At 38.5% G+C, this 23,375-nt stretch overlaps 1 protein-coding gene and 1 long non-coding RNA gene across 4 annotated transcripts in view; one reads left to right on the top strand and one right to left on the bottom strand.

The window, feature by feature from the left end:
• Positions 1–23,375, top strand: part of stxbp1a (syntaxin binding protein 1a) — a 30,036-nt gene that overhangs the window by 6,375 nt on the left and 286 nt on the right. The window contains exons 2-19 of one of the 2 annotated variants that reach the window (XM_079586122.1): positions 4,620–4,669; positions 6,974–7,055; positions 8,161–8,237; positions 8,505–8,583; positions 9,661–9,764; positions 11,074–11,222; positions 11,481–11,565; positions 13,379–13,509; positions 13,675–13,782; positions 13,881–13,941; positions 14,911–14,976; positions 15,083–15,163; positions 16,466–16,604; positions 16,707–16,816; positions 16,933–17,034; positions 17,117–17,202; positions 18,995–19,149; positions 20,152–20,309. In XM_079586122.1, the coding sequence (XP_079442248.1) occupies positions 4,620–4,669; positions 6,974–7,055; positions 8,161–8,237; positions 8,505–8,583; positions 9,661–9,764; positions 11,074–11,222; positions 11,481–11,565; positions 13,379–13,509; positions 13,675–13,782; positions 13,881–13,941; positions 14,911–14,976; positions 15,083–15,163; positions 16,466–16,604; positions 16,707–16,816; positions 16,933–17,034; positions 17,117–17,202; positions 18,995–19,149; positions 20,152–20,261 (1,775 nt within the window). In that variant the 3' untranslated portion in view covers positions 20,262–20,309. The remainder of the gene's footprint in view (positions 1–4,619; positions 4,670–6,973; positions 7,056–8,160; positions 8,238–8,504; positions 8,584–9,660; positions 9,765–11,073; positions 11,223–11,480; positions 11,566–13,378; positions 13,510–13,674; positions 13,783–13,880; positions 13,942–14,910; positions 14,977–15,082; positions 15,164–16,465; positions 16,605–16,706; positions 16,817–16,932; positions 17,035–17,116; positions 17,203–18,994; positions 19,150–20,151; positions 20,310–23,375) is intronic. The other variant, XM_079586123.1, reaches the window with a different exon arrangement.
• LOC306984619 lies at positions 16,909–18,282 on the bottom strand. Of its 2 annotated transcripts, none has more exons than XR_013794570.1 (3): positions 18,039–18,282; positions 17,159–17,239; positions 16,909–17,046 (listed from the first exon to the last, which is right to left on the bottom strand). It is a non-coding gene; the product is annotated as an uncharacterized lncRNA (long non-coding RNA). The 2 variants fall into 2 exon arrangements; XR_013794571.1 differs by having other exon boundaries at positions 16,911–17,046; positions 17,153–17,239.

Genomic DNA, 23,375 nt, shown 5'->3' with positions numbered 1-23,375 from the left:
CAAACATCCTTAAGCCATCTTAAATTACAGCTGTAGATATAGCTTAATTTAACCAAACATCTACTTTTGTCACAAACTACAGCTTGTGCTGTACATTTTTTAACCTCATTTAAGGTTAAAGAGCTGGTGTGAGATGAGACTCACGTTGGTTTACTCAGGAGAGAGGTTAGTGTTTAAGTGAAGGAGCGTGAGACAGAAACAGCGAGGCGCTCAAACATATTGTCAGCTCTTACTGTATATGAGGTCATGCGCTGTCTTTTACCATTTTGTGATCAGCCTGACGTGAACCGAGAGAACACGTTTATCTGCAAAGCCTGCATGGTTCAGTTTTAATATCAGCATGAAACAGAAATTGTGATGGTATTTTCTTCCCTATTGTGGTGTATATTCAAATGAAACGGCTTACTGAACAAGAGCAAAAGTAGGGCGGGACTTGATATTGTCCATTGGGAATTGATTGGATCGTTGTGGTTTGCTATTGGTCGATATCATGTGAGTGACAGGTTGCCCCGCCTTTGTGCCAGTAAGCACATCATCAGAAAAGTCGTTGCAAGAAGAGGAGAGGTTATTTTGATTAAAGATGCCGCATCATGTATTAAAAAAATATCAATGTGCACGGATACATTATATAGAATAAATACTGCACTTATTCCATGGAGTAGTCAATTTTGATTTCAAGTTGACTTTAATTCCGAGTGAAATCTGAACTGAAATGTTTATCATCAACACATATTGTACAGATGAATGATCCTTTGTACTTTTTCATTTAAGGCACATACATGGAATTTACTGTTTGATTGAATTATAATTATCTTGCATTAGTGTCACTTACCAATCCAGCTGATCTGATAAAGCAGTCAGACTCCAACACATTATCCAGCACCTTACTGAGAAAATCAGTGCTCGAGCCATCTAGCCGGCAGTGACAAATAGCTGATAGACTGTGGTACGTTTTATTACCCAATATGAGGAGGAAATAAAAAAACGGAGTTCATTAACTCAGACCCGGCCTTCAGTCTGTACAGTACAGCATGATTTAATCCCGTATAGTTCTGCTGCACTGCAAAAATTCATCTCTTGAAAAGGCTACAGATCAGCGAGGAAGCAAAATCAATACATTGAGGAGTCTCTGCAAAGGCTTTTATAAAATGCAAGAAGCTAGGCTTTTTCTGATGATGTATTAAATGCATAATTGAGCATATTCCAGAAGCCTTGGATGAGGTTGTTTGACATTCATTTTTTCCCCTTCACTCGCTCAGTAACCCCCATTTGAACAGTACAATTTTTTAACTCAGTCCTGGAGGCTGAACATTGGCTGAAGTGAAGTGAGGCCAATGGGGGTTGTGCTGATGTCACATGACTTGATGAAGTGTCCTCTGGAGACAGCTGAGAACGAAATGACCTAGCGTATACCTCTCAAAGTGTGTGCGCTTGCTGTTATAGTGCATATAGCTTATTATTTTAGTTTTGGTTTAAGTTGTAGTCATTTTGTCATGTGCCCTTGTCATTTTTAAATATTTAAATCGATTGACCTCTAGACGGTATCTGCAGTATCATTCTAGACAGGATTTTCTCAGCACAAAAAATGTAGGTGAAAAGAAACCTACAAAGAGAGCAAGAAACGAGCATTGAAGTGAGACATTAACGAAGCTCTTCTGAGGTTTTGCATTACATAAGCTACTCTGAGTTCTGTTGGCTACAAACAAACATCCTGCACTTGTTTTTTTGATCGGATATACTTGTATGAGGCTTTCTAGTCTTGGCATGACCTTTTATAAGAGAAGTCATACTTATTTTTTTTTCATTATCAAGACAAATAAATATTCTCCTATTAACAGGTCATATGTTTTCATTGGCACAATGAAAGTTTGATTAGCTTCGTCCCTCGTTCACATAAATCATTATTATTGTAATCTATGTTAAATCTGCCTGCTAATCTCTTCACATTTACTAAAACATGCCCTGTGTTTAAACACACATAATCCAGACTGTTTTCATCCACAGAGGAGCTTAACTCTGTATCACGGCACTGGCGCATATGTGAAAACCACAAAATCACCCTGAGCGCCTTTATTCTGATACTACAACCAGATGGCTAGCAGTGCAATCATGCTAATATTGGCCCCGACACACAAACATGGCCGCCTCCGCCCAATCGCTGCGTGATGGGATTACTTACATCAGAGTGAATAAGAGAGATCAGCCACGGAGAAGAAACAGTTACACTGAAAGAGACTACATACTGTAGATTCCATTCTCAATGATTTATTTGCGGTGTTCATTTAACATTGTCTGTAAGCAGCACAATCTTGGCATCTGAACAGAGGGAGATTCTGAAGATATACAGATTCAATTTGCCGCCATATAGCAAACGCTGTCTGCCACATCTGATAGCGTCCCAGCTTCCCAGTCTGCAACTCATGCACTTTAGAGGAATCGTATGGAAGCTTCTTTCCGCCACAGAAGTATTATTATTTTAACTTTTTATCTCACAATTATGACTTTTTCTCTGCGTAATATAAATTCACGATTGCGTGTTATAAAGTGCAAGAAATAAACTCACAATGCTGAGAAAAAAATCTGAATTGCAAGGAATTGCCATTTTTTCTTTTTTCCCCCCTCCTAATAACTGTTTTATATCTCACAATTGACTTTATTTCTCATAATTGTGACTTTATCCTATGGTTTCACAGACAAGGTTTAAGATTCAAGATTAAAATGTATGTTTGAGCTGTTTTAACTGAAAGCAACTTGCACTGACTTATCTTGAAATATGTCAGTGTCATTGTTTTGTCTCAAGATGCCAACCAGTAATGTTTTTTTCTAAGACACATTTATAAAAGCTACTTAAATGTCCTATTTGAACTAAGGTCTAATCCTGGCTTAATCTAAGCCCTGTCTGTGAAACCAGGCCTATATCTCACAGTGAGACATTTATTATATCTCACAATTGCCATTTTCTCTCATAATCTCTGAACTTTATATCTGAGAACCTGACTTTTGTATCTGCCAATGTTGTCTTTTCTCTTGTAATTGGAACTTCTTCTCAGAATCTAACCTAATTTCTGTAATTGGGTGGGCAATGTTTCATAAGAGCCATCCAGTCCCATATAGTTATAATAATCTATACCCCCCCCACACCCCCACCCAGAGTTACATTCCTGATCACAATGTTAATTTTACCCGCATGACCAGATGAGCAGGATTTCACAAATTCCTTTTCAGAAGTCAGTGTTTTTATTGAGAGACAGTCAGGCTCAGGTGTGACAGGGACAGAATGGGCACACACATACAGTACACGACAGTGCTAGTGGCTTTGAGCAGGTGATAAGAGGATAAATGGAGTGATAGAATGATATACCCTGTATACACATTGTGTCATCACCAATACCTTCATTTTTTGCACATTCAAACAATAACCAACACGAACACACAAGCTGCTTCCTGTCAAATATAACAGTGTTTATTGTATGATGCAGACCACCACAAACATACAGTACGCTGCCCTTCACTACCTCACGATTTAATGTCCTATGCTGTTCTAAACTGTCAAAGAACTATTCAATTAAGTGCATAAGTTTGAGGTTAGTAAGATTTGTTTTGAAAGAAATTAACACTTTTATTCAGCAAGGATGCATTAAACTGCTGAATAAAACATCAAATAAATGCTGTTATGTTCATAAAAAAAGAAAAAGAAAATCACAACACAGTTTCCACAAAACATATTAAGCTGCACAACTTTTGTCAACAGCGAATCATCATATTAGAATGATTTCTGAAGTATCATGTGACACTGAAGACCGTAATGACTGCCATAAATTCAGTTTTGTCATCTGAGGAGTAAATTACAATTTAAAATATATTATCGATATTTATCGAAAACTGTTATTTTAAATTGTAATGACATTTCACCTTTTTAACTGTATTTTTGATAAAATAAAGCAATTTTGGTGAGCATAAGTCTTCTTTCAAAAACATTGAAAATTCTTACCAACCAGTAGGCTAAGTAGATGCTACTTAAACTAGTTTCTTTTGAGTAAAAATGTGTGAATAGTGATAGATAATATTCACATAAAATGAAAAATTTAAAGGTGCATAGAGCACGATTCTGAGTTTTTGCAGAACTATGCCACCTCTGGCGGCAAAAGAAACTGCAGCCAGAGATGTGCACGCACTAGACAAAAGTTTTCTTTTTTTTTATCTTACATGGAGTTTGCGTTGGTGTTTGAAATGAACTACAAGCAGGTCTCTTACAATCCATCTTCTACGGAGAATGCCGGCGAATACACAAACCTGCCAGACATAGCTATGTGACCGTGCCGTGAACGCATGACGTCACGCCCAGTCTCAAATTCCGGCCCGAATCCCTCTTATTTATTTTACTTAACAGGATTATAGAGACAATCTCAGTGATCAGAGAAGGGCTCATTCAGCCCATCAGGCAATTGTTTAAGCATGTATGGGTTAGAAAACGGGTATTTTTAACATGAAAAGTTGCTTAATGCACCTTTAAGTTATTGTTTAATTGCAAATATTTGCACTTAGTGTAAATGAATAACGACAGATGTGATAATTACAAAATTTATTACTAATATCTGAACTTTTCTCTTCTTCTGCAGAGATTATGAATGATGTCATCAAGAAGGTGAAGAAGAAGGGAGAATGGAAGGTAAGACAAACTCATTCACCCCATCACCATAGCAACCACACTCTCTTTTCATCACGGCATCACAGATTTAATCATTCATCGAGTCCCTGAGCCGCAGACCAGGAAATCTGTGAACAATTAAGCCCAAACTATTTGATCCATATAACTTAGAGGATGGATACCCGACCTGTGCCCGACGGGACCCGCCAGAACCCGACGGGCCGGGCCGGGTTCGGACAGATATTTTGAAATTATGTTGGGATTCGGGTTATGTTGGGACATCTGTCTTCCTGTGTGCGGGAAATTTGTTTATGTAGCCGTGACAACGAAACACGTGCATGCGTCATAATGCTTCTGCGTCAACTCCACGGCGTAGCTACGCCGTCACTCCTACGGCGTCGTGGCCGTTTTATGGTTCTGTGTCGGGTTGCGTTGCATCGCGGTGCATTTCACCGCCAGAACGCTAGGGGGGTGTGTTACGGTTCGACCGCTGAGGGACTTGGACGATGAAATGCACTTTAAGTATTTTCGGATGTCGAAAGGTCGATTTGACGATCTTGCTCATCGTTTAAACCCATTAATACAGCATCAGAGTACACACAGTATGCCTATTGACCTCGCTCAGAGACTGGCAGTGACTTTGAAGATTTTATCTTCAGGTGCAAACGAACAGATCACCGGGTTGGGCTACAAAATGGGTTCCTCAACTTGATCTATCGTTGAAACAAACAGTGCAGTGGTCACTTTAAAAATGGCGGTATAGCGGGAGGGCGAAACCGGAAAAGCTACACTCCGGAAATTATGTATAATCTGACCAATCACAGGCAGCCCTTGCGGTCTGCGTTAACATTTTTTTGAGGTGCAAGTCGAGCTACGGCGGAGGGGTCGGGGAGGGGTTCGCGGAGACACAGAGGGGTCTGCGGGGGTACGCCGTCGATTTGACGCAGAAGCATAAAACAAATGCACTTGTTGCTCCGTGCGCGCTGATGCGTTTGTGTGGGAAGCTCCAGGCTCCAGGCAACAAGCTCCAGGCAACAAACGTTCATGTGTCATTAGTATGAGAAAAAAATTGGATTTTAACTGTCGGTCTCGGACATAAATATCTTTATGCCTGTCGGGCTTGGGTCGGGTTCGGTTACTGCACTGTCGGACACGGGCCGGCTCGGACAGGAAAATTCGTCCCGATCCGCACTTTTCACTGCCTGTATAAACAGCGTGGTAGCCTACTGCATGAAACGGGCCTTACTGTTTCTGAGAGTCTCTCATCACTTCTCAAACCAACCTACAGTCGTGCACATTACAAAAGAGAGCATCATTAATAATGTTGGATATCATCGGCGGCGAGAGCCTCGTGGGCAAGTGCACCGACATGTAGCGCCGTTGTGCTTCGGGCGACCCGAGTTCGAGTCCTGGCTCGTGGACCTTTCCCGATCCCGATCCCGATCCCGTCTCTCTCTCTCTCTCTCTCTCTCTCTCTCTCTCTCTCTCTCTCTCTCTCTCTCTCTCTCTCTCTCTCTCTCTCTCTCTCTCTCTCTCTCTCTCTCTCTCTCTCTCTCTCTCGTCTAGCCACTGTCCTAATAAAAGGCAAAAATGCCAAAAAAAATGTTGGATATCAGGAACAGACCAATTTATAATTCTTAAAGTCACATTGAAGTTCATTGATGTGGTTAAATTGAAGACGACACAAGTCATGTTCAAAGCAAGAAGTACGGTAATCGATTTCTGGGAAAATTACAACAACAAAAATGATGGAAAGGGGAAAGGCAGGGTGGGTACAGCTTGAGAGAAGAATTAAACTTTAAAAAGCTTAATAAGAACAACTCTAAAAAAAAGTATGTGCATCACTATTTGTGGGGTGAGGATGTGGAATGGTTTGGAGCAGGTGGTAAAACATTGTACAAACATTAAACACACAAAACTCTTTATTAAAAGGATATGAAGAGGAACAGAGGTGATTGTGAGTGTGGGTTATAATACTGATTGCATTGGGATATGTGAATATAGGGCGAAGAGTTGTTTGGTGCAAAATGTAAAAGTTGGTGTTAAAAATTATGGTATGTTTGTTATCTTGCTATAAAATGATTTATATATAATATATATACTGGAACTATTTAGATTTATATAAGGGGTGTGGAAAATAATAAGCTTCTGCTTCATCACGCTCCTATTCGAACATATTGTTATTGGTCTAATACTTTATAGATTTTGTTTTTTTCTTTCGGTATGTTGCAACGTACTTATTGTATTTTCTTTGTATCTTTTTTGTTGTTCGAAATAAAAATTAATAAATGAAATGAAATTTCTGCTCTCTATTTTTGTCTTTAGGCTTTGATAGTGGACCAGCTCAGCATGAGGATGCTGTCCTCTTGTTGCAAAATGACTGATATTATGACAGAGGGCATCACTAGTAAGTCACTTTTTTAAATTGTTTTCTTACAAACGAAGAAAAAAAAGTGTCGCTTTGTTGCTAACAACTAGCCTACACAAAAAATAACTGATCTCTTAACCTGACACCTTTCATATAAACGCTGGGAAATGATGGCCAGATGGAAATAAACCCAACCTTTCATATCAACAACCCAAGCTAAGCACTCATATGTCACTGAATATGTCTTCAAAAGAACAGATCTGGAATGCATCACATGTAAATGTATTAAAGGTTACAAGTCGTTGTGCTATATTATGAATATAGTCCTAGCTAAAGTGTTAGGCATGGCAAACAGTTGCAACCCTTCAACTGAATATATTCATAGTTGTACAAACATCTGATTTACATCTTAAAAAACAGGATTACATTCTAAATCATAAACCTTACTAACATCTGCTAAACAGTGTTCTGAAAAGAAGCAGTTTAGCTAGTTCGTGATTCGTCTTCTGAGCGAGACTAAAAGCTAAACAGAGACTTTGGCTAAAATGAGCTGTGGAAATGTATGGAAGCTTTCTTCCGCCACGGAACAACATTTTTAAAAGGTAATTCTGACTTTTTATCGCACAATTCTGACTTGAGAAGATATAAACTTGCAGTCAGGAAAAAAAGTCAGAATTGTGAGAAAAAAAATCTCAATTATCTTTTGTAATTACGAGTTTGTATCTCACAATTCTGAGAAAAATTCAGAATTGTAAGTAATAAATCACAATTATCTTTTTTTAATTGTAAGTTTGTATCTCACAATTCTGACTTTTTTCCTAAATTTCGAGTTAATATTTCACAATTCTGACTTTTTTTATTATAAACTCAGAATTGTGAGTTTATGTTACTAGGTTTAGGAAGCAATAGATTTGTTTATTTATTTCTAGTTAGTCATTTTAGTGCTTCAACTGAACTTTCACTTAGTTGAACATTTTTGAACATTCAGATAACGAAACATTTTTGTTTAGTTTAAGTTTTTCATCTAACATTTATATTTTATTTCTGCTTTATTTAAATGAACATAAAAGGATCATTATAATAACCCTTTATCAGAGGAGCTACTTCTGTGACTGACTTACTGTTTCTCTCTTTATCTCTGCAGTTGTTGAAGACATCAATAAGCGAAGAGAGCCTCTCCCCTCTTTGGAGGCCATTTATCTGATCACCCCGACTGAGAAGGTACTCAAAAATGATGATTTCACAAGATACTAACAAAGCAAAATAACAGCTCCAGAGTATACGTTTGTCTCGCAGCGTGGAGGCGGAACCTTCACACTGTACACACTAAACATATGTCACTCTCTAACACATATACACACCACACAGTACTATTGACACAGCCTACACAAACAGCTGAAAATCGTGTCATTTTTATTAGCCATTGTGGTTGCTATAACAACACACACACGCACTCTTATCTAAAGCTTGTTGTATTTCTCTTACCAGTCTGTGCAGACTCTCGTCAATGACTTCAAAGATCCCCATTCAGCGAAATATAAAGGGGCTCATGTGTTCTTCACTGACTGTGAGTATCTGACGGTACTGTACATCAAGGGCCCTGGAAGCATAATATACACTACAGTATTAATGGGACCACGCTCAAACCTAGACCACCACGCAAGCACTCAGCCAGACACTTTCATAATGAATCTTAATGAAAAACAATGTTATGTAACATCAGATATAAATATGACTCAGCTGAAATTATTTGTTTTGTGATCATATGGATTCAACAACAGATGTGTGTATAGTCTCACAAGTTCTGAGTTAATTGCTTACTTTGTTAAAAAAGAAAATATATATAAGATAAAATCATAAATGAAGTTCTCAATAACACATATATACACAACTTAATATATATATATATATATATATATATATATATATATATATATATATTAGGGCTGTCAAAAGATTAATCGCAATTAATCACATCCAAAATAAAAGTTTGTGTTTGCATAATATATGTGTGTGTACTGTGTATAATTATTATGTATAAATACACACACATTCATGTATACATTTAAGAAATATTTGCATTTATATACTGTATATACATTTATATAATTTATATTATATATAATTATTTTATATATAAATATAACCAATTTTCCTTAAATATATACATGATTGTGTGTGTTTTTATATATATAAATAATTATACACAGTAAACACACACATATATTATGTAAACACAAACTTTTATTTTGGATGCGATTAATCGCAATTAATCTTTTGACAGCCCTAATAAATATACCGGTATATATATTTTAAACAGCATACATTTGTTTAAAAAATATTTATATATAAAATCATATATTTGGCTGGAATATTTACACACATACAGTACATATACATATATATACAAGGTATATGCAGTTGTAATAAAAAAACCCATTGCAAATCAGGTTTACTGACAAAAATAACTTTTAGTTAATAATTTTGACTACATCTGTATATATACAGTATATATATATGTATGTAATACTATTAGGTAATGTATAACAAAAATTGTGTAATGTATAACAATTATTGTCAGAATTCCAATACACAGCTTTCACGGCTCAAAATGATAGGACAACTACCCATGTGTTTCTTACAGCTTGCCCGGACCCCCTGTTTAATGATGTGGTGAAGAGCCGTGCCTCCAAAACCATTAAAACTCTAACTGAGATCAACATCGCCTTCCTGCCCTATGAGTCCCAGGTGAGCAATTTCGGGAGCGGAGAAGAAGAGAGAGAGAGAAAAAAACTAGGGGAATAATGACAGTCCATATAGAGACTCCAGAAGCAACTCAGTGAATGTAGAAATAGAGTGTTCCAGAACAGCTCTGAGGCTTGGGGGATGCGGTCTGGCCCACAATGCTTTGCTGCTGAGGCTGTCTGCTATGATTAATTCAGTGGAGTCAGAGGAGCAGTGCGTGATGCTGCAGCTCAATGCTTCGTGAACACGCCTCGTTCAGCAGCACGTAATTGGCCCATGCAGCATCCACAGAGAGCCTCGGCCAATCAGAGGAGGTTATGAGAGGAAACAAGCATGAAGGGGAACCCATCTGCTGAACAGAAGGATCGTCATGTGACCTTGTGTGTGCCGACAGGGGGGGGGGGGGGGGGGGGGGGGGTATACACTGTATAGGTCTTCACAAGACACAAGACAGTTTATCTGTATTACTGTCTGTCACAGTCAGAGAGATATAGCACAGATTCGGCCCGAGGAAAGACTGGACTGAAGTTCATCCCTCATACCAGTTTGGTAAAACTATACAGAGAAGCACATTTTGTGGCATTTCTGTCACAGTTCTTCAGCATGTGACATGCATACAAAATCACACTGTCATTAATTAAATTATGTAGAAATATACTTAGAAAATGGGGGGAAACCATATACACTACTGTTCCAAATATATATTTTAAATATAAATATATATAAATTAATACTTTTATTCAGCAAGGATGCATTAAATTTATCAAAAATAACAGTAAAGACATTTATAATGTTACAAAAATATTCTATTTCTATTAAATGCTGTTATTTTGAACTTTATGTTCATCAAAGAATCCTAAACTATATATATATATATATATATATATATATATATATATATATATATATATATATATATATATATATATATCATAGTTTCCACAGAAATATTCAGCAGCACAATGGTTTTCAACAAAGATAATAATAAATGTTTCTTGAGCAGCAAATCTTAGAATAATTTCTGAAGGATCATGTGACACTAAAGACTGGAGTAATGGATGCTAAAAATTCAGCTTTGCCATCCCAGGAATACATTTCATTTTAAAATATCTTAAATAAGAAAACAGTTGTTTTAAAATTACATTAATTAAATAATTAATTGGGCCACTAAATGGCACATAAAAAAGCAAAAAGAAACTGAAAACGTCAAAAATGGCAAAATGTCAGCTAACCAATTTGCTTGTCCACAATACTGCTCTATCAGTAATGAGTATAAATGTGTGTGTGTGTGTGTGTGTGTGTGTGTGTGTAGGTGTTCTCCTTGGACAACCCTGATGCCTTCCAGAGCTTCTACAGCCCTCATAAGACACAGCTGAAGAACCCTGTGATGGAACGGTTGGCCGAACAGCTGGCGACTCTGTGTGCCACGCTGAAGGAATACCCTGCCGTCCGGTACCGAGGGTAAGGCACGAAGGGGCTGCATTGGTGCTCAGTCTTGAACTAACGCTTGTTCCTATATCTGACCTGATGTTTCTGCCCTTTCACATATGCAATCATATTCATCCAACATATATACAGTTACAACAGGAACTAGTGGACAAGACAGATAGCAGTCATCTCTGGATCAGATTCCAGGAAGTGGCTGCTTGTCAGGATCAACAGAGCTGTCTAAAGTTCGGTCTGTCTATCTGTTCTAATGCTCTGATTCTCTGTGCACAGGGAGTATAAAGATAACGCCACTCTGGCTCAGTTGCTTCAAGACAAACTGGACGCCTACAAGGCAGATGATCCCACAATGGGGGAGGTGAGCAGCACATCTCAGTTACTACGCTGAAGGAGATAATACATCTACCAATGAACATGCTTATACACGGGGTACATGCACAGGGGGAACAGAAGCAGCTTCCAGAGGGTTCTTGGATTTTTTTTTATTTTGTTAAACCCATAAAAGAAGAAATTATGATTTTTTTTAGTTTTTTTTTACCAATATTAACCCTTCACTGCCCTGGTCTTGCTGTGAATGGATGGCCACGTGCAGACTGTAAAGTTTCAGAAGTGTCAACCACATTTAAATGCAGGAGTGAATAAGTTATCGGCTGTGTATAGATCATGACTTACTCTTGAAACTGAGATGATTATATTCTATTCTGACCATACAGTGACAAAAAACTCATTATGTTCAGCAATTTTAAGTAAAGCATAGTCGACGGAGGCGTCGTGTTTTGCTCATGCTTGGAAAGGCTGCTTCACGGAAAGCGATCTTGCAGTGTTGCCATGTTCCCTAATTATAAGCCTTTTTGGGCTTGTCGTTTAAACTTGTCTCATAAAGCAATCGAGTTTACGGAGTTATTAAAGTTAGCAGGTACAGATTGCGATATTTTGGTCTTATTTTCACCATAAAGCATTTTTCTGTCAGGACCATTATCGTCAAATATGATCGACAATTAGCATACAGTTTGGATTGGCGGTATGGTTCCGTTCTGGGCGAGAACTCCCTGCGCATCCATGCAGCCTAGCATGGATAAGAGCAGGTAGAGCAGCAATAACCCCCCTTGGGGTAAACAGAACAGAACCAACATGAATGTATGCAAATATAATTCAAGATTTTAAAGTACAACAACATGATTCAAGAATCAGAAATCAGAATCAAGGAATCAGAATGCCAAATCCTGACTGATGAGAGGAGGAGCTGGGGATGGAGGAGGGCAATTCGCTCCTGAGAAATGCGTAAGAAATTATGGTAATACTGAAGGAGCTTATATATGTATACGGTGATAGGCGTCGTATTCCTTTAGGTAGATGTGGATCAGCTGAGAGTCAGCTGATGCGAGCTTGACTAACGTGACCTGCCAGAACTAACGCCACGCTTGATTTTTTGCTGTTTTTCTAGCAAGATCTGGCAACACGAATGATCTGGCAACACGAATGAGTCCAGGCTCATACTGCTTTCCCTGTGATTTCTTGCACCGCACATACAGAAGAGAGAAACATTTCTGATGCACATTAAAATACATCATTAACAACTTTGCCACTGTTGCCTTTGGCTTGCTCAGTTGGGGATATTCAATTTAATTAATCAATGAATAATACTATTGACTAGCATTACCAAACATGGACGTTTTATTATTATTTTAATTTAATACTGTGAAGCTGCTTTGATACAATCTGTATTGTGAAAAGTGCTATACAAATATTCTTGACTTGACTTGACTTTGTTCAGTTCAGTTCCGCACACTTCATAGAATGTTTGTCACTACCTGGATTTTTAGAATGCAAACGTCACTCCTGTAAACTGCTGAACTGTGTGCGTACAGAACAGGATTAGGCACTAAAAGGTGAATTGACAAATTTAGATGCTGGAGGTACGTGGCCATTGATTTGGATTGGAATCATGTAATGCCAAAGAAAACAATTCTTCCTTAGCGTAATATGTACCAAAATGTAATTCTTCCTCTGAAGCGACTTCACAACTTCCATATTGAGAAATTTTAGCTGCTTATGTCAGCTTCATTCCTGCCCACATAATTATGTTTGTGGGTGGCTTTGTTAATCTAAAAGCGTATTGTGCTGAACATGAAACAAGTGTAGATTTTTAGACATATTCTATCTCTCTGCAGGGACCAGACAAGGCTCGCTCTCAGCTCATTATTCTGGACCGGGCTTTCGACCCGGTCTCTCCCGTCCTGCACGAGCTCACCTTCCAGGCTATGGCCTATGACCTGCTGCCCATCGAGAATGATGTTTACAAGTGAGTAAAAAAACAAACAAATTAGATATAACATAAAAATGTTGGTCAATCTATACATCCTTGGTCGATTAACAAGAGAATACACTGTATAAATGTATACATATCTAATATATGTATAGATAATCTATAAATACCTAATATATTAGTTTGATTTGTATCTGGTAGGTATGACACCAGTGGGATAGGTGACTCAAAAGAGAAGGAAGTGCTACTGCATGAAGATGACGACCTTTGGGTGAATCTACGGCACAAACATATTGCTGAGGTCTCTCAGTGAGTAAAACCTTACATTTTCAAACCGCGAGCTCTGGTTTTCTTGTAATATTCTTGGTCTGTAAATGTTCTCCTTTTCTCATTTCCCTCGCTGGCAGGGAGGTGACACGCTCCCTGAAGGAATTTTCTGCCAGTAAGCGGATGACCACTGGAGAGAAGGTACGCTGGAGTCTGGCTGAGGGGGGAGGGGCCTGGAAGAGAGAGAGAGAAAAAAAACGAGGTGTAGAAAAGAGAGAATAGTGTAGTGTGGGCGAGGAAGGATAGCCTGGCGGACGAGATTGCGTTGGCAGCCGAATCTAAAAGCGTGATGGCTGACTCATGTGAAAGCACTACAGCAGGATTAGTATTGATTGACTTACTGACACAGCACAAGCAAACAGACATGAACACACACATTTCTGCTGTGACGTACTATCTGCAATTATATTGTATAATTAGGGTGATCAGATTTCTCATGGTGGAATACGGGATGGGATGGACAGGCACCACAACACACACATGCACACATAAAAGTATCTAATGCTGATAAGTGCTGATTTCCTACACATGCTACAAGAAATGCTAACCCCTAAACCTACCCTACACCCTAATCTTAACCAATGAAATTGACTGCAGGGTGGGATTTGCGCTGAATAGCGTGCTAAAGAAAATGGCAGTTCAGGAGATAAGCTGTTAAGATGATCATACGAAATGAAATCGCAGTTGCACCCAGCATCACTGCCCCCTTATACCCTGTGAATCTCGAACCCTGGGACACCCCGTCCAAATTACAACTTTCCCATATGTAAAAATAACTAGAAAAGTTGTCATTTACTAATTTTTATTTTGAAATGTAAGTCAATGACAATTGGCTGAAGCCAGAACCAATGACTCAAGTGTTTGCATGTGGAGAGACCCCGCCCCCTTTTGGAGGTTCTACTCACTTTTGGAGTTCACGCCCCATTTTGGAGAATGCAGCTATACCTACTTGGAAATATGGGACTGTATTGGAAAAACAGGATGTCTGGTCATCCTAATCTAATATAGCATAACAGCTTTTATATTGCACTGTCTTTGGCTCACTGGATTTGAGTCGCATCTGACTTCTGCTTTGCTGTCCTTTCTGATTAAGTCCTTTGTTTCTTTCAGACCACCATGAGGGATTTGTCCCAAATGCTGAAGAAGATGCCGCAGTATCAGAAAGAGCTCAGCAAGGTGAGAGAAGTCACAGGAGATGTGCATTCAGCCAAACAGGAGACACCTCATGGGAATTGCAGTTTCAATATTGACCTTATTGACCCCTTAAAATGTGTCCCTTTAGTACTCGACCCATCTGCAGTTGGCCGAGGACTGCATGAAGCACTACCAGGGAACCGTGGACAAGCTGTGCCGTGTAGAGCAGGTACAAATTCACCCCCAGACATCACTGCCACAGAATAGAGGTCTGTGAAACATTTGAGAGAAAAACAGTCAGCGTTTGCAATTCAGAAATTAATCAAATATTTTTTCACAAAATTATTTCGTACTGATATTTATTGCAATGATTTTATTTATTATTTATTTAATTCAAAACTAGTGCTGTCAAATGTAAGAAAAAAATATCTACATAAAAATTCTTTATTTTATTTACCAGATTATTTTAGTACAATTAGCCAATTATTGGAAATGTACAAGCAATTATTTATTTTGTTGCCTTTATAATATTACATTTATTATTGTTGTACACACACACACACACACACACACACACACACACACACTGCAATATGCATTATCCACGTGCATTATTACAAATAATAAGACTTAATAGGGCTAATAGTTTTGTTAATCAGGCAAACCGTGGTTATATATAGAGTATACAATTTACTTTTGTAAATATATGGGCCTGTTACTAGTTAGTTTGTTACTAGTTAGTTATTTGGTTTGCCTGCTTGCTGCAAAGTCTGGTACGTGAAATAATATTATATATATTTACACATAATATTGATGATTGTTGCCACACTGTAAAATTTCCTAATAAACCAGTTAAAATTGCAACTGTATATTCGTTAATATATATTTTAGGAGCCGGGTCACATTTTATTTAGTAATTTGATTGATTAATTTGACTGTAATAGGACTGTACAGTGCTATAATCATATATGCCTTCTCCGTTTATGGCTTCCAGCAGGTTAAAAGGACATTTTTCATGGGCTGTTCATTGTATTTCTATGGTGTAGGCTGAAGTGAGAGGAGGTGGCAGGGAGGGAAGTATAACACAAGAGCTGCTCGCAGAAGTTACCCACTAGTTCACGATTCATTTTCAAGCAGAGCGAACTGCGAAGCAATCAAACTGCCACAATGAGCGATAGAGTATGAAGTGCGTGTCTAAAGCTGTGTGCCAACTTGACTATATCACCTTTACCAGGATCCGCCACTGGTTAAAATGACCTAACTAAGATAATGAGGTGCAAACCATGTAGTTCTCTGGTTAAACTAGGGTTACTATTCAAGAATTATGGGAAATTTATTGCAAGGGAAAGTACAAGTATCTGCTATTTCGAATTTATGGATTTAATTATGTAATTCAAATGTCGTATATTTACTACATGGTACTACATTTATTTATATTGATACTAAAAGGGCTTGAAAGCATCGAGGTAATTTCTGTTTTTATTACCGTCCTTTGAGCATAATTTATTAACTGCGCTCTATCACCTGGCAGGATCTCGCTATGGGAACAGACGCAGAGGGGGAAAAGATTAAAGACCCCATGAGGGCTATCGTGCCAATCTTGCTGGATGCCAACGTCACCACCTATGACAAGATCCGCATCATCCTGCTCTACATTTTCCTGAAGAACGGTCAGGGAGCCTTTGGCAGCCATTTTATACCTCAGTTCGCATTTTATTGCCTTGATCAGCCATTTTGTAACGTGACTCGTGTGTGCATGTGTGGCAAAACAGGGATCACGGAGGAGAACCTTAACAAGCTGATCCAACACGCCCAGATCCCTCCTGAGGACAGTGAGATCATCACCAATATGGCTCACCTGGGCGTCCCAATCGTCACAGATGTACGCTATCCGCTTCCTGTCTTAAGCAACGATTAAATCTCACCGGCTGTTAAAGCATTTTACAGTTTATCTGACCTGCCATTGACGTTTTTTTGCGTTGTTTCTGTATCCTGCAGTCCACTCTCCGCAGAGGCAAGAAGCTCGATCGCAAGGAGCGTGTGAGCGAGCAGACCTATCAACTCTCTCGCTGGACCCCGCTGATCAAGGATATCATGGAGGTAAATCCTGATCTATAGAATTTGAAGAAAAAAAAAATCTGTGTGTAAAAATGTGATCTTACTTTGATTGTGAATCTTGCAGGATGCTATTGAGGAAAAGCTGGACACCAAACATTACCCGTACATCTCCACACGCTCATCCTCTTCCTTCAGCACTTCTGCAGTCAGGTACGCACGCTCACCAAACTTCGGAATTTAAGGCTCCCTTTAAATAATGAGTTGGAATTTGAATTGGCCACATCCCACAGGAAGTTCTAATGGAATGACAAAAAAAGGAATTTACTAAACTCCAAATAAAATACATTCAGCTAGTTTTGTTCATTGAACAAAATGAGCAAGAACAGATGATTACTTTTTGCCTTGTAAACCTGCTTCATGTTGTTTGGGTCCATTTTGAAGACTTTATTAGACATAATACAGCATTCTGGAAAATTAAGTGTTCTTCCATCATGTTCCATAAAGTAAGTTAAAAAAATTATTTACAAAAATTACAATTTTATAATATCAGATAATAATAAATAATAAAAGTGAAAAAAAAGAACTTTACTAATAGTATCTAATGTTTCTGGGAATACCTTATATGTGACCCTGGACCACAAAACCAATCACAAGGGTCAATTTTTATAAATTGAGATTTATACATCAAATGAAAGCTGAATAAATAAGCTTTGATGTATGTAAAATCTGGAATCTGAGGGTGCAAAAAAATCTAAACAGTGAGAAAATCACCTTTAAAGTTGTCCATTTATGTTCGCGATTTTGCTGCATCCGCTCACAAAAATAATTTTAATATATATTTATGGTAGAAAACTTACAAAATATCTTCATAGAACAATCTTTACTTATAGAATATCATTAAGCCATATCATGATCAATCATTAAAAAAGATTAAGGTAACACTTTATTTTAAGGTGAATTTTTGTATTGCACAAGTCGCAAGATAGAAGTAACTTGGATCAATAATCATTTGTACAGAGGGATGGGGAGAACATTGAGATCAATACCGTGATTGGTGGGTGGTGCGATATGTGGTGGGGGTGAACACCAAGACGCTTTTCCAAAGCAGTGGAGATTGGGATATTTCCTCAGTGTCAGCAGTAATGATCCGCTGTTCTCCTTTCAGGACACACAAACCAGCACAGCTCCTGTAAACAGTAGCAGAGACAAAGCAGAAAGTCCCAGACTCCCACAGAGGGAGAGCTGGTGGCTCCCATTGTGTAGCTATTGATTGGACTCAAGATCACCAGTGTTCACGGCGATTTCCCCACTCATTATGCTTGTAAACGACGACGCGCCTCCACTTCATTCCACTGTAGAAAAATTAAGGCAAAACATCCCAGAAACGGTTGTGGCCGATTACATCATTTGGAGCCAGAGTCTGCGCAGTAGTGATCCTGAGGTGGAGTTGTGGTATCAAGGTCCCGCCCACATTCACAATCGCAAACACAGCTGTCAATCATGAAGTTACACCCCATTTTATAGCATCAAATTACTAGCTAAAACCAAACTTAAAGCGAACACTTGAACATACGTTTGCGTGAACTACCTTAAATGACAGAAACCATCTTTAGAAAAAAATATTTGAAGTGTAATTGGATTTTTTTAGTTTGGCTTGTCTCCCATTCGATTATATGGAGAGGGCGGGGTTTATAACCTATACTGCAGCCAGCCACCAGGGGGCGATCAAACTGTTTTTGCTTCACTTTTCAGGACGTGTGCGGCACACTTGCTGTACATACTTTGATATATGCCATAATTCAGTGGGCAAGTGTGGCGAAGACGAAATATTGTGTAAAACTGCTAGAGCAGTCTCTAACTGCTGCCACTAGAAGGCCATACATGGTACTGCAACCACAGATACCTTCAAATGACAATGCAAAAGCAATGTTGATTCTTTTGGTTTGAAAAAAGAAACTGTACCCTGAAGTTGACATGCTTGAATGTGTTTTTCCCATGGCAGTGCCCGATATGGCCACTGGCACAAGAATAAAACCCCTGGAGAGTACCGCACAGGCCCTCGCATCATGGTCTTCGTCATCGGGGGCGCGTCCTTTAGCGAGATGCGCTGTGCTTATGAGGTCACGCAGGCCAATGGCAAATGGGAGGCCATCGTTGGTGAGTCTGCAGAGGATACTGCTAAAAATCGCTGTAAATTCAAGAGTTATTAAGCAACCACCCTTTAATGCCTTAGATTGATACCTTTAACTATACATGTGTTAATATGTGTAATCAGACTGGCAAATCTGTCTTGTATATTTTTCCTGTGCTCTTGTCTTGTATTTTGTGCTTGTCATGTTTTAACTGCTTTTAAATTGCAGTCGTGAGCCTCTGCTGTGTTCATAAGTCTATGTTCGTAAGTTCTTCTGTGTGTCTGTTTTGTGTGCGTGTGATAGGGTTTATGCTGAAGATGTGCAGTTGTGTTTAGAATCGTCTTTTTATCGTACCTTTAAGGATTATGGCAGCCGATACAAATATTTGTGGATGTTCACATTGAGATCGATTCAGTCGGCAAGCCGCTAATTGGTGTTTCTTCCTGACCGTGAGCTCCACCGTCTGCTCTCCTATTGGTAGTTGCAGCATTGCATTGCTATACATTTGCATATAAATTCTCGCTACATTAAAATGATCGGCTTTTGGTCACTCTGTCGCTGCAAATTACTGTCAGTGTGAACGCCCCTTTAAAGGTTAATTGTGAAGTACGTAAAAAAAAAAACTTGCATAGAATTTATAATTGTTAGTATTGCACGAGTTATACAATTTTGTCCAAGCATGAGGCCTTTATCAGTTTTCTTAAAGGAACAGTGCAGTTGAAAGACCTCAGTGAGACAATTGGTTACTAATTGTGAATCTTTGTGGACAAAAGTTACTATAAAATGATATTTGAACATTTCGTTGATAAAATGAGGCCTACAAGTTGCAGAGTCTTCCTTCAACGATACATCCACCCAGAGCTTCCAAAAATCATTTTTGTCAGGGTTCTAGGTTAATATTTCTGAAACATCAGGATCTACAGATTTTAACCCTCTTTTGTCCCCATAAAGATTAGCGGTGGTGAAAGAACGTGAGGTGCGGTGTGAGATTAATTCTGAGCGTGAAGCCACCTTTGTTCCTCCGCAGGTTCTACTCACTTGCTCACCCCAACCAATTTTCTAATGGACCTGCGGCACCCCGACTTCCGAGAATCCACTAAGGTGTCCTTTGAGGACCCTGAACCCTCAGAAGAGTGAGAGAGAGAAAGAGGGAAGGGTGGGAGAGAGAAATCACACTCTGACAAAGTAAAGGCAGCCGAACAAAGAAACCCTTTCTGAACCCCCACAGCACAAGGGCTTTCTTTTCTTGCTCCTGTTACCACACTCTACCGTTTTATAACGCCACCACGCCTCAGGGATGGGTGTCCGGCCCCTGCCTCTCTGAAAAGCTGGCCCGCAAGTCTCATTCAGGCCCCGCCTTCTATTGGGACCAGCCAATATTAATCTGTCTTGATTGGCTGGCTGAATGCCCCATTCAGAACTGCAGTGGGCGGAGCCTTTTTGAGTGACAGATGCAGTAGGGGTCCTGACCCCATCCCTGTTGACCACATCCTCTCAGTTGGGTGGATTAAACTGCGTTCTCCTCACTACGCGCCTTTTAATTCAATGGAGCCTCCTCTTCCGACGAGGAAGGGCGTCCTCCATTTGCCCTCCCAAATTTTAAAAGCTTCATTTTCCCGCAGATTTAATCTACCCTCAAGTTTATTTCTGAATAACAATCCAAGGCAATCACTCATATTAACTTTGTTTTTGTTTTTCCAACTATGGAGAGGTAATTGTTGGATGCCAATTTGCAGGATAATTTGTTTTTTTGTTTTTAATCTAGTTCCTCAAACTACCTCACATCACGTCTACATGACCAAGTGGCCGTCTGCAAAGAATATATGTTAAAATGACTTCCGCCAGAGAGCGACTGGCTCTTTTCTTTCTGTATAATTCTTCTGCAGATGCCAAAGCTTGAGATGTAGCTGTGCTCTTCAGATATGCTTTAGCACTAACGCTTCCCCCAAACACTAACCTTTTTAAACTAACTGGTTTGGGCCCTGGCTACGTCATTTCATGTTATGCCTCAGGTACACTGTTTTCTGCATTCAAAAAAATCCTGTAGTAAGATTATAAAGCTGACAATAATTAGTCAATGAGACTATTGGTTTATGACTGATACTTTAAAATGTATGTTTTAAACAAAGCTTAGCAACACTTTATATTACAGCACTGTAGTTCATGTGCAGGCTTGTGGTTACATTAAGTGTTATAAATGACTCGTTGTAACTTGTATAAAACCTACAATTAGTCGTCTTCGCTCTTATACGATTTTTTTGGGTTAAATACAAGTTTATGTCTGGCTCTTGCGACTTGTTTGTAAGAAGTCGCTAAACAATGTTTGCAATGGAAGTCTATGGGGCACTGCATCATAACAATGTTCAAATACACACAGTCATGAATGTATAGTCGTAAGACTTGAACATTATACGTGTACCTTTCCATAGAAGTTTACATACAATATTTTAGTTTTTAATTTAAACCCTTTGGAATACTTTTCCCCATAGACTTCATTGTAAGAGCACTGCTGCACATTTTTTTGTCCGTTTTTACAAACAAATGGAGGAGTCAAATAATTTTCTGTGGTAATCACAGATGCTTGTATTGAACCCGGCATATTCCTTTAACCCAACACTGATCTAATCCGAAGCATTGCAAGGAGTAAGGTCCTGTAATACAAAGTGTCCTTCTATATACCTTCACTGACTAAACCATAGCGAGTGAATAGCAAGTATCCATCCTTCAAGTGTCAGCCTGCTAAAGCTATATCCCTTTTAATTTCCCCCTTTTTCTGTTGGTTTTTCGTGTTTGTAAATGATCACACCATATGCAGTATGCCAGTCCTAACCCATACTGCTACATGAAACACTTCTTGACTGTTCCAGCCGTTATCGAACAATAATATGGTTTGTTTTCATGGATCTTTAGTTTAGACCCATTCATCTAGTTGAAGAGCTACAAATACCAGTGTTTCTAATAAGTGATTAGCAAAGCTGCATGTTTGCATTTAGTTGAGCTAGATTATATCAGCTGTGTTCAGAACAAGACATTTGATTTGAACTACATATTCAGTTCTGCTTATTCAATGCAGGCAACCGTTGCTGAATATAAATGTAATGTTACTCTCATTATCAACTGGTTTTAATCAATTTATCTTTTTATTGGATTGCAGTGTAAACATGCAGCTCTGCTAAAAAGGAAAAAAAGTAGTTTAACAGGGAGTAGAATAAACATTTGTTCCACAGGGCACCACAAATCAAAAATTATTTCAGTGGGTTTAGCGCCCTGTGCACAAATGTTTTTGGATAGTTTGAACTTACAGTATCTGTAATGTGTTAGAAATGTGTCTTCAGCTAAATATCTTTATGTAATTAATATATTTTTAGATTCAAAGCAATATATACACACTACTGTTCGTATGGGTCTCTAAGATTTTATGTCATGTTTTGAAAGAAGTCTTTAATGCTCACCAAGGCTACATAATCACAAGAAGTAAAATCAATAATACTGTGAAATATAATTAGAAGAAATCTATTCTATTTTAATATATTTAAAGGGTCAATTTTAGACATTCTGTTGACTAAGTAACATTGCACCTACATGTCAACAAACTCAATAGTCTGTTGTAGAGAGTTAATAGACTGTTAGGTTTCGGGTTAGTAGAGTAAGTTGGCATGTAGTTGCAAAGTTACTTATAGTCAGTAGAATGTCTGTTGGTGGACCATCACAATAAAGAGTTAGCAGATATTAAGCAGATCGTCTAGTTGACATGTAGTTGCAACTGAGTGGATAATCGAAATAGTGTTGCCTATTTTAAAAATGCTATTCATTTCTGTTGGCAAAGCTACATTTTCAGCATCATTACTCCAGTCTTCAGTGTCACATGATCACTCAGATTCTTTCTAATATTCTGATTTGCTGCTCAAGAAACATTTCTTACTATTAACAGTTGTGCAGCTTAAAACTGTTGATTCTCGTTTTCAGAATTATTTGATGAATAGATGTTCTAACAGCATTTTTTTCTGGTAAAAACGTAAAGTCTTTACTGTCCCTTTTGATCAATTTGATGTATCCTTGCTGAATAAGAGTATTAATTTATTTAAAAAAAATGAAATCTGACACCAAACTTTGTAACGGTAGTGTATATTATGTGTGCGTGTATATACGGTAGATAGATAGCTGAAAACACATTTTTACAACTAATCTAAAGTATATGTACAAATGTTGAATTTTTTCTTTTTGTTTCTCTCCTCGGTGCTCATCTATGCA

The sequence above is a fragment of the Phoxinus phoxinus genome (assembly GCF_949152265.1).
Source record: "Phoxinus phoxinus genome assembly, chromosome: 17".
Classification (NCBI taxonomy): domain Eukaryota; kingdom Metazoa; phylum Chordata; class Actinopteri; order Cypriniformes; family Leuciscidae; genus Phoxinus; species Phoxinus phoxinus.
Note: the sequence above shows the minus strand (reverse complement) of the source record. Positions and strands in the feature narration are given on the sequence as shown.